The 13,181-nt window shown below is 39.4% G+C and overlaps 1 protein-coding gene across 3 annotated transcripts in view; it reads left to right on the top strand.

The window, feature by feature from the left end:
* ndufaf7 (NADH:ubiquinone oxidoreductase complex assembly factor 7) overlaps positions 1-13,181 on the top strand; it is a 35,866-nt gene that overhangs the window by 3,753 nt on the left and 18,932 nt on the right. For all 3 annotated transcript variants that reach the window (XR_007955967.1, XR_007955966.1, XM_052011327.1), the window contains exons 4-8: positions 379-489; positions 3,695-3,908; positions 4,424-4,482; positions 7,306-7,419; positions 8,736-8,879. Coding sequence is in view for 1 of the 3 variants with exons in the window: in XM_052011327.1 (XP_051867287.1) it covers positions 379-489; positions 3,695-3,908; positions 4,424-4,482; positions 7,306-7,419; positions 8,736-8,879 (642 nt within the window). In the remaining 2 variants the exon portion in view is untranslated. The remainder of the gene's footprint in view (positions 1-378; positions 490-3,694; positions 3,909-4,423; positions 4,483-7,305; positions 7,420-8,735; positions 8,880-13,181) is intronic.

Here is a 13,181-nt window from a genome sequence, read left to right as displayed (position 1 = left end):
ATACTGAGCTGATCAAGATTCCCCTGTAGTTTTTCATAACCTTCTACACTGTCTATAACACCAGCTATTTTAGTATCATCTGCAAACTTACTAAACATGTGGCCTACTTTTTTTCCTTAGTCAACATTAATAAATGGGATTATGAGATCAATATCATTGCTATTGTTGTAGTCTTCAAATTGGCTTCCATGTTTCCTACCTTGCAACTGTTAATGCAAATTTTATTGGCTCTAATATGCTTAAGGATATCCCAAAAGTAGCTTGTTAAATAAAACCCTTTAAGTTATTCAGTTCTTAATTTATGTGTATGGATTTCATTACATAAATTTCAGAATAATCTAATGTTTTTTTTCCCCATCGTTACGCTGCTTCTCCAAGCTACTGGGAATTTGGTGTGTAAGTGAGTGGATGGCTGCTGGTAAACCAAAGGCATTTCATCTGGTAGAACTTGGGCCTGGCAGGGGGACTTTAGCAAGTGACGTTCTAAGGGTAAGTTATTGAGCACTTCTTAATTTTTATGAATGCTCAAACACTAGTATCTACCTGACAATGTGGAAAATTGCCTAAGTATGTTATGCTCACTTAAAGCAGGACATGACCAATCTGCAAATTACTGCCCAGTCTATCTCATTCATCTCATAGAGATGGAAGATGTTGCTGACTGGGCCATCAAGTGGCATCTAATCTCCAGTACCCTGCTTGCCAATTTCCATTTTAGATTATGTGAGGACCTCTTGGCTTCAGACATCATCACAGTGCTAGAGAATGCAGATGCTTAAATCTGGAGCAAAGCACAAAACTCTGGAGGAACTCAGTGGGTCAGGCAACATCTGTGGAGGGAAAGGGACAATCAATGTTTTGGGTCGAGACTCTTTATCAGTCAAGATGAAGAGTCTTGACTCTAAATGTTGACTGTCCATTTCCTTCGTAGATGCTGTCTGACCTGCTGAGTTCCTCCAGCGTTTTGTGTTGCTATCATCACAGTCTTGTTTCAAATAGTTGAATTCCAGAGGAGAGTGAGAGCCCTTGACACAAAGATAGCATTTTGATTTCATCAAGGAGCTCCTGGAAATTAGTGGCATCAAGAGGAAAACACCCAGTAATTGAAGTTTTTATGCTACAATTCAGCTGCATGAGTTATTCAGGGCAGTGTCCCAGATTCAACCATCTTCAGCTCCTTCATCATTGATCTTCATTCTGTCATAAGATTAGAAATGGAACTGTTTGATGATATTCACAACTCCTGAGCATATGAAACATCCCAAGTCTATATATGGGAGGACTTGACAGCATTCAGCCATGGTCTGAAAAGTGGCAAGGAACATTCACAGCATGCAGGTAGCAACTAACAACCAGCAACCACCTTGAATAAGAGAGTCAGACCATCTAACCTTACGATACAGTGGCTTTATCTCACTGTGTCCTTCACCATCAAATTCTGGGGAACCAATAACCAAAAACTTCACTGGCCCAATCATGTAAATATTGTGGCTACAAGAATAGGTCAGAGCTATGAACTTGCTTATCTCATGATATGCTAAAGCCTTGCCACCATCTATAATACACAAGTTAGGAATGTAATAGAACACTCCACTTGTAGCCTGAACAACATTGTAGAAGCTTGACACCATTAAGAACAAAACAACCTACTTCACTGGGACTCCATCCATTGTAAACTTTCAATTTATTGCTGCATTGAGTGCCTGTGAGAACATTGCCAGCTGTAGGTTCCCCTCCAAGTTGTATGCCATTCTGACTAAGAAATATATTGATGTTCCTTTACTGGTTACTGGATCTAAATTGTGGAACTCTTCACCCAAAAGCATTGTGCTGGTACCTGCAAAACTACAACTGTTCAAGAAAGTGGTTCAAGTATATACTGTATCTTCTCAAGGTTAGTTGGGGAAAGGCAAAAAATGCTAGCTTTGCAGCAATGGCCACATCCTTAAAAAATGAATATATATAATCAAATTCATGCTTTATTTTTATTCTGAAATCTGTCATTTTATATTCAGTGCACATGAAAAAAATGTTTCCTCCTGTAGGAGAATTTAGAATTAGTAAGTGCCTCTGGATGAGGGTGGCTTTTGGTACTGAAGTGCAAAGACATTTCTTTGTGCAGTGTTAGAAGATCCAACACAGCTGAGATTGATGGATTTTTTGGACAACAATGGATGAAAAGGATAAGGGAATTGGACAGCAAAATCTATTTTGAGGCTCAGGATCAACAATAATCTTTTAAATAGCAGAGATCTGGTGTTGTATAGCTATTCCTGCTTATATTTTCTCTTATTCCTTTGGCATCTGCATAAATTTAGCTGAACAAATTATTTTCCAAGATTGATTTGACAATTAATATTCTAGAATAATGTGAAATAATTCTGAAAGAAAAGGTGCAAGAGATTTTTTTAAAATGTGGGGCTAGCAAAGTCTGTCAGTGTTGGAAAAATTTACAAACATCATTGAAATGCTTCAGCAAATAGATATGCGCAATGTCATTAACTGACACTGCCCTTCTGTTATCTTTTTAAAAAAAGAGTTGTTTAATTCACTGCCACATGGAACATTCTCAACCCAGAATCATTGCATACTGATATTTAATTAACGTCAGTACTCCTTGTACATTGCCTGAGCTGCCTAGTTAATGATTGTCAGTATGCTTCATACTTGTAGGGATTCTTAATGATTGCAGTTACCAAAAAAAAGAGAATGGATATCAGCAAATAATTTTCTACACCCTGAGCAAAACAAGGGGTTCCCTGAGACTAGCGAAATCACAAAGGATTTTCTTGTGTTATGAGAATACTGGCATCATAGAGCCATAGTCATACAGAATAGAAATGCACCCATTACCCTACCACATCTGCAAACATTTTTGCCCATCTGCACCAATCCCATTTGCCCACACTGGATCCATATCCTACTATGCTTTGCTTATTTAAATGCCTGTCAAAATGTCTCTTAAATGTAGTTATTGTATCTGACTCCACCACCTCCTATGACAGTGCATCGTGTGTGTGTGTGAAATTTAAAAAAAACTGCTTTTCCTTTAGAAGTCTTTCTCCTCACCTTAAATCTATGCCCTCTAGTTTTTGATACCCCTACAATGGGGGTAAAACATTCTGACTATCTGCCCTATCTATGCCTCTTGTAATTTTTGTATGTTTCTATTAGGTCACTCCTCAGTCATCTTTGATGCAGGGTTAACAAGCCAGGCCTATCCAATCACGTGCTAAAGTCCTTTAATCTAGGGGACATCCTGGAGAATCTCCTCTGCACTCTCTCCAGTACAACCACATCCTTTCTCTAGCGTGGTGACCAGAACTGTGCACAAGTGTGGTATAACCAGTGTTTTGTAATGTTGCAACGTAATGTCCCAACTTTTATATTCTATGCCCCAACCTAGAAGGCAAACATGCCATATGCCTTCTTCACCACCCTACCTACCTGTGTTGCCACTTCAGGAAACTACATTTGAAACAGGAAACAATAATAAAGAGTTAAACAGTGAAGTGGAAAAATGCAAAAATGGAACAAAAATTATGCAAGAGGAGTCTCAACCTTGGGCTCGTCATGCCATTTTGCACTGTATGTCAAGCATTTAACTGCCTTTTTCTTTCAGCACACTTCCTAAAATGCACCAATTTTCACTGTTCATACTTGTTTGTACTTTTTCCTTTTGGTGGAAAATTAGGTCTTCAGCCAACTCAGTTCTGTGTTGAGGGCATGTGAGATTTCTGTACATTTGGTCGAAGTGAGTCCAAAGCTCAGTGAAACTCAAGCACGGCTTTTAACTGAAGGGGAGCACTGCTTATTACATGATCCCAGTGCTGCAGTTTATAAGACGGGTATTACCAAAACAGGGCTTCCAATTTCCTGGTACAAGGACTTACAGGATGTACCAAAAGGTGAGGTTATCTCCTTATTAATTAAGAAGGGAAATTTAAGAAAAGGCTAAAATAAAAAGTCGCAGTGTGTTATATTCCTGATACCAAAGTATGACGCAAGGAAGAAGGCATGATGCAGGAAGTATAACATAAGTATAACTTATTGAGTAGGACATTCCTTAAGCAAAGGTTTTGTTTTACCAATTTGGTTTCAATTCTGCTTTTATTAGTTTCAGTATTTGGTGTTAAATGCACCCCAATTCTCTTCAAACTTGTATATTCAGGCTTCAGTGGTTGCTTATGAGGTTATTCCACTTGCTTTTAACCCAGTTTAGTTGTTCACTTAGATGCAATCTGTATACTCTCTTTTTCAGCAGAATTGTGTACACATTTCTTTGAGCTTCATGTATCATTAGCTGGAATGGAAGATGTGTAAAGCATGTTTAGCTGTAATTAGAAAATTTAAATAAAAATTTCAACCATTTCACTGCTGGAATGATTGCAATAAATTTTACAATGTATATTTCCTTCCTCAGGTTTTGGCTTTTATCTTGCACATGAGTTTTTTGATGTGCTTCCAATCCACAAGTTTCAGGTAAACCCATCAGTATCTAAAGTTTTGAATCGGTCTTGTTTTTCAGTTTCTGTTCTTTTCTTTTCTGTTTTGCCTCGGGGCCGTGCAAATGGACCAGCTAATTAATATTTATCTACACAAAATAGTATATGTGTTGGAACATTTATGCTAAAAACCAAAGGAACTTACTTCCTCCTCCTCCTAACCATGGGACACAGATTTAGTTTAAAACATTAAAAAATCTTTTCAACCTATCCTAGAATGAGATGGATCTCATTCTTTATGAGATGGATCTGGCAGGTAGGGTTGAGGAAAATCCCAAGAGGTTCTGTAGCTATATGTAGCTGTAGTAAAAGGGTGGTTAGGGAGCGAGTAGGTCCCCTTAGAGATCAGCAGGGCCGCCTATGTCTCGAGCTGCAGGAGATGGGTGGGATTGTTAACGAATGTTTCTCTTCGGTGTTTGCTGAGGAGAAAATCATGGTTGCTCAAGACACAAGGGAAACGAGTGGTGATGTTTGGGAGGACATTCATATTACCAGGAAGGAGGAATTTGCAGCTTTACAGTGCATTAAGGTGGATAAATCCCCAGGGCCTGACCGAGTACATCCTCGGACCTTGTGGGAAGCTGGATAAGAAATTCCAGAGGCTTCATCGTTAGCCAATGGTGAAGTTCCCAAATATTGGAAGGTGGCTAATGTTATTCCGTCGTTTAAGAAGGGTAGCAAGGACAAGTCAGGGAACTACAGGCCATCAGCCTGACATCAGTAGTGGGGAAGTTACTGGAGGGAATTCTGAGGGACAGGATCTACCAGCATTTGGATAGACAGAGTCTGATTAGGAGGAGTCAGCATAGCTTTGTGCATGGAAAGTCGTGCTTGATGAACCTTTTAGAGTTTTTTTTGAAGAGGTAACCAAAAATGTAGATGAGGGTAGGGCAGTGGATGTTGTCTATTTGGACTTTAGCGAGGCCTTCAACAAGGTCCCATGTGGTAGGCTGGTCTGGAAGGTGAGGTCCCATGGAATTCAGGGAGAACTAGTTAGGTGGATTAAAAATTGGCTCGGAGGTAGGAAGCAGAGGGTGGTGGTTGAAGGTTGTTTCTTGGTGTGGAGGCTGATAACTAGTGATGTGCCGCAAGGATCAGTATTGGGATCCTTGTTATTTGTTATCTATATAAATAATTTGGATGCAAATGCACAAGGCTTGATCAGTAAGTTTGCTGATGACATGAAATTCGGAGGTGTTGTTGATAATGAAGGTTATCATAGATTATATGGGGATCATGATCAGTCAGGGAAGTGGGTCGAGGAGTGGCAAATGAATTTCAATACAGATAAGTGTGAGGTGATGCATTTTGGTAAGTCAAACCAGCATAGGACTTGCACTATGAATGGTAGGGCACCAGGGAGTGTAATGGAACAGAGGGACCTAGGAGTGCAAATGAATAGTTTGTTAAAAGCAGCATCACAGGTAGACAGGCTGGTGAAAAAGGTGTTGGCCTTTATCAGTCAGGGCATTGAGTATAGGACATTATGTTGCAGCTGTATAAGTTGCTGGTGAGGCTGCACTTGGAGCACATTGTACAGTTTTGGTCACACTGTTATAGGAAAGAGTGCAGAAAAGATTTACGAGGATGTTGCCAGAACTAGAGGGCCTGAGTTATAGGGAGAGGTTGGCCAGGCTAGGTCTTTATTCCTTGGAATGTAGGAGAATGAGGGGTGATCTTATAGAAATGTTTAAAATTATGAGAGGCATAGATAAGGTGGATGGTAACAGTCTTTTCCCCAGGGTAGGGGAGTCCAAAACTAGGGTGCAAGGGGAAAGATTTAAAAGGGACCTGAGGGGCTACTTTTTCATGCAGAGGGTGGTGAGTATATGGAATGAGCTGCCAGAGGAAGTGGTTGAGGCAGGTAGAATAATATAATTTAAGAAGCACTTGGATAGGTACATAGAGGGGCAGAGCTTTGAGGGATATGAGCTGAATGCAGGAAATTGGGACTAGCTGGGTGGGCACTGTCGTCGGCATGGACTCGTTGGGCTGAAGGACCAGTATCTGTGCTGTATTGCTCTATAACTCTGGAAAAATCTATCAAATCATGTTGTGAGATTTGGATGTGTTTTCTTCTATGCTTTTATTTTTAAATCTAGTCCTCTACTAGCATTGCACCCAGAATTATAGCATTTTCATTAAACTACATTGTTCACTTAAACTAATTTCTATATGAGATAGAATTTTTATTCAAATTGGTTTTATTCGGTAGCATATTTAGAAACAAAGGTAGTTGTCTACAAAGAAACTGGTTCAGAAATAGCATTGATTACTCTGGCTGCAATTTACATCCTGCACCTGCAGGCTAGTTTGACAATGTCTGTAAATTACCTGACATACAGCAATAGTGATATATGTACACTATGGTCATTTCAATGAATCAGATATGACACCTGTAATAACTGTTGTAATAAAATAAATTGGTAATTTCTAATCATTTTATTAACTACTCAGTTAATTAACTCTCACTGCAGATGAGTTATTGATTGCAACTGCAGTTGAAAGAATGACTAAATCTTTCTCTGCTAACAATTCCCATTAATGTTTGGGTTATAATTGAATTTGTCATAACATTTATGCGATGTTTGCTTCTAAAGAATGAGGCAGTTTAATAATTAATGTGAAGTGTTTTGCTGCAGCATCTTCTTTACTTATAAGAGTCTTTTCAAAGGAATTTACTGTATTTAATAAGATTCAATTCTGGTGAAAGGTATAACCTTATCGATGTGAAAATAAAATGTGTGTGCTACAGCTTTTCAACTAGTCATTTTGATTTTTTTTATTGCTAAATTTACAGAAAACCAAGCAGGGATGGCGTGAAATACTGATTGACATTGAACCACAATCACCAGAAAAGCTTCGGTTTGTCCTAGCACCCTCTGCCACTTTTGCTTCAAAAACATTAATTCAGGTGAATTTAAAATAATGTTGCAGCAATGGATTTAGTGTTGGTTTATATTTTTAAAAATGCAACTGGGAGAATATCCTCAGCATCTCCCATTTAAGCAGGGTTTACTTTTGCCAAAGTTTGGCAAACAAGTGGGGAAAGCCTGTTGGAAATTCCCAGTACAAGTGCCAAGATTAAAAAAAATTACTAAAGGAATAGGTGCAGCATAATAGCTACATAATATCAGATGGAAAGACAAAAGAAGTGAAAATCTAATTGCAATTCATAGTTTTCTTTATTATCACTGATGTAGAGGAGGCCTCATTGGTGCTCCCAGTTGCACGCCATTTCAGTTTCCTTTCCCATTCCCACATCAACCTGTACGTCCTCGGTCTTCTCCATTGCCATGCTGAGGCCAAACTCAAAGTAGAAGAATAGCGCCTTGTATTCTGCCGGGGTATTCTATAAACCAGTGGTATAAACATTGAACATTTGTCTCTTTCCATCCATCTACTACCCGCACACTTCGTCCACCAGTGGCCCTCCCCCATCTGGTTCCATCTGCCCACCTCCCTCCTAAATGGTTCCCATCATCTCTTTTCTTATTGGACTCCAGCATGTGTGTTCCCGCTCATCACCCACCTGCCTCTATCTCCCAACTCTGCCCCTCCTCCATGGCTTCATCTGTCCATCATTCCTCGCACCTCAGTCTAGCTATCACCTACTGGCCCTTGTCTCACCCTTCCCCCCCTCTCCTCTACACCACCTACCTTCCCTCTCCACTCTCAGTCCTGATGCAAGGTCTTGATCTGAAACGTTGATAATTCCTTTCCCTCCACAGACGCTATTTAACCCATTGAGTTCCTCCACCAGATAGTTTTTGCTCCAGATTCTTGTATCTGCAGTCTCTTGTCTCCCATTTTTAAAAAATTATCTGCTGCATTGTATGTTCAGGTTGAGAGGACCACGTGATGGGGTAGCTGATAAAGACAAGTGAAAATCCACATTAAGAAGTAACTTCAATCTCCTCGCAATGACTTGCTAGCCTCCAGTTACAGTTTACAGTTATAACCAAACAAAATGAAGAAAAATCTCTTCAACATATATGATACAAGTTAAGGGTTCTTTCCATTTTCCATGTCATTGAATTGGGCATCCAAATATATAATTTTGAACTACTGTAACTAATTGGTATTATTAATAGATGTTTACAGAAAGATGGATTTATTGATATTTTTCTTAATTGTGCCTTAAAAGTTAAATGTGGCTTTACTACTTGGTGTATTCTACTTCTGCTCTTTATTCCAATTGTAGAAGTCTTTCTTTACCTTTTCAAACAGAGAGATGATGAAAGGGACCACATAGAGATCTGCCCTGAGGCTGGTGTCATCATCCATAGTCTAGCCAGTCGAATCACTGAAGATGGTGGAGCAGCACTAATAGCTGACTATGGCCATAACGGAACAAAGACCGACACATTTAGAGTAAGTTCAGTGAAGCATATTCTTAGTGGGCCTTAAGTATTCATGGTTCTCCCATTTAATTATCCCCAGATAGCTGACAATTTTTTCTCTTGCTAGTCTGAGTGATGTTACTGTGAGGAATTGTGAGCTGCGTGTTTCATCATATTCTGACACTGTAGAGAATTCAAACAAAAGCAGAGAATTAAGTTAGCTTTATGCTCAATGCTACTGATCAGCTGCATATTTTTAAAATTTCCTTTGAGAGAAGCCAGTGAAACTAACCAAATGATTTTGTTTTGGAAAATTGTCGTCCACAGGATTGAAGTTCAAATGACACAATTTATAATGGATGTTAGCACAATATTAGTACAGTTTTCTTTTAATAGCTCAGTAAGGAGCATTCAAATCATTTTTAACACTACTATGGTAACTCTGATACAGAAAACTTCAAAAGATATTATTTTAAGGTGATTTGATTGATTAAATTTAAACCTAGCCACGACATGTGAAAAGCATTTAACTAATTGGATCAATTATGATGATTATGCCTTGAATATTGATGTGGTGTGTGAAGTTGTCTTTAAAGTTACTGTTATAGGAAATACAGCAAGGCCTCGCAAATAGCAACAAAATATCCCTCAAATAAACAATTTGTTGTTAAGTGTTGTTCAAGACCAGGGTGAATTCCCCTACCTTTCCACAAGTAGTACCATGGGACCTCATCCTCAAAAAAAGGCAAATAGAATTGTTCTTCAAGTCTCATTTGAATAGTGATACTGCCACCACTGCAGCAGTCTTTGATTATGCAAAGGTGGACTGCTGATAGATGGTGTGTGTGTGTGTGTGTGTGCATATGTACACCTGTGTGTGTGTGCACACATTCCTGACCTCCTTGGATCATACTAATTTTAAAAGGCAGAACTCAATACTTGTCTTCTGAAGACAATTGTTTTCTCTCTATTTAGCAGTTTGAGTTGTCAGACTGCAGAAAATTGCACTAAGTGTGTACTCATTATATTAGGGACACATTTCCTGGTTATTTCTTTGGTTTCCCCGGATCCAGTCTATGGAAGTATTAATATTGATCCCAACGTTTGTGATATGTCCTGAATAATTTTTAAAAAAAATATGTTAATCTTCATTTAGAGTGAAATGCTATTGTTATGTTAGACTAATTTAGGATATTGACTTAGCCCATTTAGTAATTAACATGTTTTGCAAAATGCAATACTCCCTCAGGCTAACTACAGTGTTTTCAATAGGCATTTCACTCATGAATGAAACCTACTCTTGGCAATAGCTTTGTCTGTCTCTTTATTTTTAAAAAAAGACTTGACCTACTTTTGCTTATAAGGAGGTTCCAATAATTGCTGGTAAATTTCTTTTTAGAAAATGTCTTTATTTTCAAAATGCTTTAAAATTGTAAGGATTTTGAACAATTGGTAATTTTTTTATTCTTCCTCAAATTTGTAAGGTAGAATGGAGTCATTTTGTGATTATGAAAGTTTTTTTGCCATTTGAGCATTTAGAATTGAATTGATATAAATTTACAAAATATGGATTTAAAGCACCAGTCTGAGGAAATTCCTTTGAAATTTCATTGTTAACATCTATGTGATGTGATATGACTCATGGTTTTCTACACAATTTCTTTTGCTCTATTGCTGATCTAATGCTGCATGCCTTTTGAAAGTGGCAGGTTGAAGCTTTCTTTGAAGTGCCTTAGGGCATGTTTACGACATGTAAATTGTTGTTTGTAGCCCACAGCACATGGGTTGAACCAGTTATATATGGGAGGGTAAGTTGCATGTTAAATCTGTGAGAAAGGTCTAGAGCTTGAATTTCCCTTTGATTCTGAAAAGTTTAAATACCTTTTGTTTTGCATTGGGTTTGTTTGGAAAATTGCAAGTAGACATTTTAGGCTATCTGGGAAATCCTTTGTGGAACTTTGTGAGGTAAAAGGATACTGTACTGTTAAGGTTGTGTAAAAAGGGAGTAGGGCTTCATTTTCACCTTTAAGAGAGATTTCTGTGCTTGCTAGAACTTTTTTTTCTGATGTGAACCTTCCTCAAATGACATCAACAGTAGTGCAATGCCCAAAATATGTCAAGAACAAGATTTTCAATAAATGTCAGTTGTCAGTCAGTCAGAGCAGCTTTTATTTGCACTTAATGCTGTGAAGCACTTCAGTTCAAAGGGCCAGTTGCTAAGAAAGACAGGGGCTTAAGGAGCAGGGAAAATCTCCATCTACTTATTCCCCTCCAAACAGCACACTATCATGACATGGAATGCTCTTGCAATGCTCTTGATTGCTGGACTTAAATCCAGGAAAATTCCACCCAGCAGCACAGTTGGAGTAACTTCATCAGAAGCACTGCAGTGGTTCAAGAAGATGGACCACCATCACCCTCTTGAGGGCAATTTGGGGCACTTCTGAAAGTGATGCCTCGATTCTGAAATCAATAGAAAACATTCCTAGCCAATTTGCCCCACGTCATTCTGTACATTATGCAGACTGAAAAGTCGGCCTCTCTTGCGTCTTAAACACTTTATCACAAGCAAAACTTTATGGAGATTTATAGAACATAGAACAGTACAGCACAATACAGGCCCTTCGGCCCACAATGTTGTGCTGACTATCTAACCCCTTCCTCCCACATATCCCTCTATTTTAAATTCCTCTATATGCCTATCCAGTAATCTCTTGAATTTGACCAATGTACCTGCCTCCACCACCGCCCCAGGCAGCGCATTCCATGCCCCAACCACTCTCTGGGTAAAAAAAGCTTCCTCTGATATCTCCCTTGAACTTTCCCCCCATTACTTTAAAGCCATGCCCTCTTGTATTGAGCATTGGTGCCCTGAGAAAGAGGCGCTGGCTGTCCACTCTATCTATTCCTCTTAATATTTTGTACACCTCTATCATGTCTCCTCTCATCTTCCTTCTCTCCTGTTACGTACCAGCAACAATGGAAACACAAAGAGCCATGTTTAAGTGTTAGAATCTATTTATTAATAACTACTTGTAATAATAAGAGAAATAAAAACATTAGATTTTAAACATTGACCCCAAAAATAAACTCTGTGTGTGCCAAATTCCCAAACCTCAAGTCTAGGAATAGTTCTTAAAGTTCAATTCAGCAAATAAGGTAGAACGATGAGCAAAGGCTTCTGAAAACCACAGTAGATTGTAGAGAGAATATAGAGAGAACATTTATGAAATCCACAAGTTCCACGATGGAACCCACATGACACCTCAATCGCCAATGGTCTCCATTGCTTTGTTCCAAAGTATCTGCCACACCAAGGGCATTCGATTTGTGGCCGCCCACAGATATACCTGCTTTCCAGTACAGGTTAATGACAAAGTGGACTCCACAGATTGCCCCAAATATCCATGCATGGATTGTATAGTGACAGTCACAACTATTGTTCTTCATCCAGAGATACAGAGACCTGCAGTCTGTCTCTGTCTCTGTCTCTGTCTCTGTCTCTGTCTCTGTCTCTGTCTCTGTCTCTGTCTCTGTCTCTGTCTCTGTCTCTGTCTCTGTCTCTCTCCAGGTGCCTTAAAGGGACTCTCACCAAGTAGCAACCTGGCTCGTAACAATCCAAAGAGTAAAGCCCTAGCTCCCTTAGTCGCTCCTCATAATCCATACTCTCTAAACCCAGCAGCATCCTGGTAAATCTCCTCTGTACCCTTTCCAACGCTTCCACATCCTTCCTGTAATGAGGCAACCAGAACTGGACACAGTACTCTAAGTGTGGTCTAACCAGAGTTTTATAGAGCTGCATCATTACCTCGCAGCTCTTAAACTCGATCCCTCGACTTATGAAAGCTAACACCCCATAAGCTTTCTTAACTACCCTATCCACCTGTGAGGCAACTTTCAGGGATCTGTGGATATGGACCCCCAGATTCCTCTGCTCCTCCACTACCTAGAATCCTGCCATTAACTTTGTACTCTGTCGTGGAGTTTGTCCTTCCAAAGTGTACCACCTCACACTTCTCTGGATTGAACTCCATCTGCCACTTCTCAGCCCAGCTTTGCATCCTATCAATGTCCCTCTGCAATCTTTGACAATCCTCTACACTATCCACAACACCACCAACCTTTGTGTCATCTGCAAACTTGCCAATCCACCCTTCTATCCCCTCATCCAAGTCATTAATAAAAATCACCAAAAGCAGAGGTCCCAGAACCAATCCTTGTGGGACACCACTAGTCACAGCCCTCCAATCTGAATGCACTCCCTCCACCACAACTTTCTGCTTTCTACAGGCAAGCCAATTCTGAATCCACATGGCCAAGCTTCCCTGGATCC

Source organism: Pristis pectinata, chromosome 3 (assembly GCF_009764475.1).
Source record: "Pristis pectinata isolate sPriPec2 chromosome 3, sPriPec2.1.pri, whole genome shotgun sequence".
In the NCBI taxonomy this organism is placed as follows: Eukaryota; Metazoa; Chordata; class Chondrichthyes; order Rhinopristiformes; family Pristidae; genus Pristis; species Pristis pectinata.
This window is presented reverse-complemented; position numbering and strand designations above follow the sequence as displayed.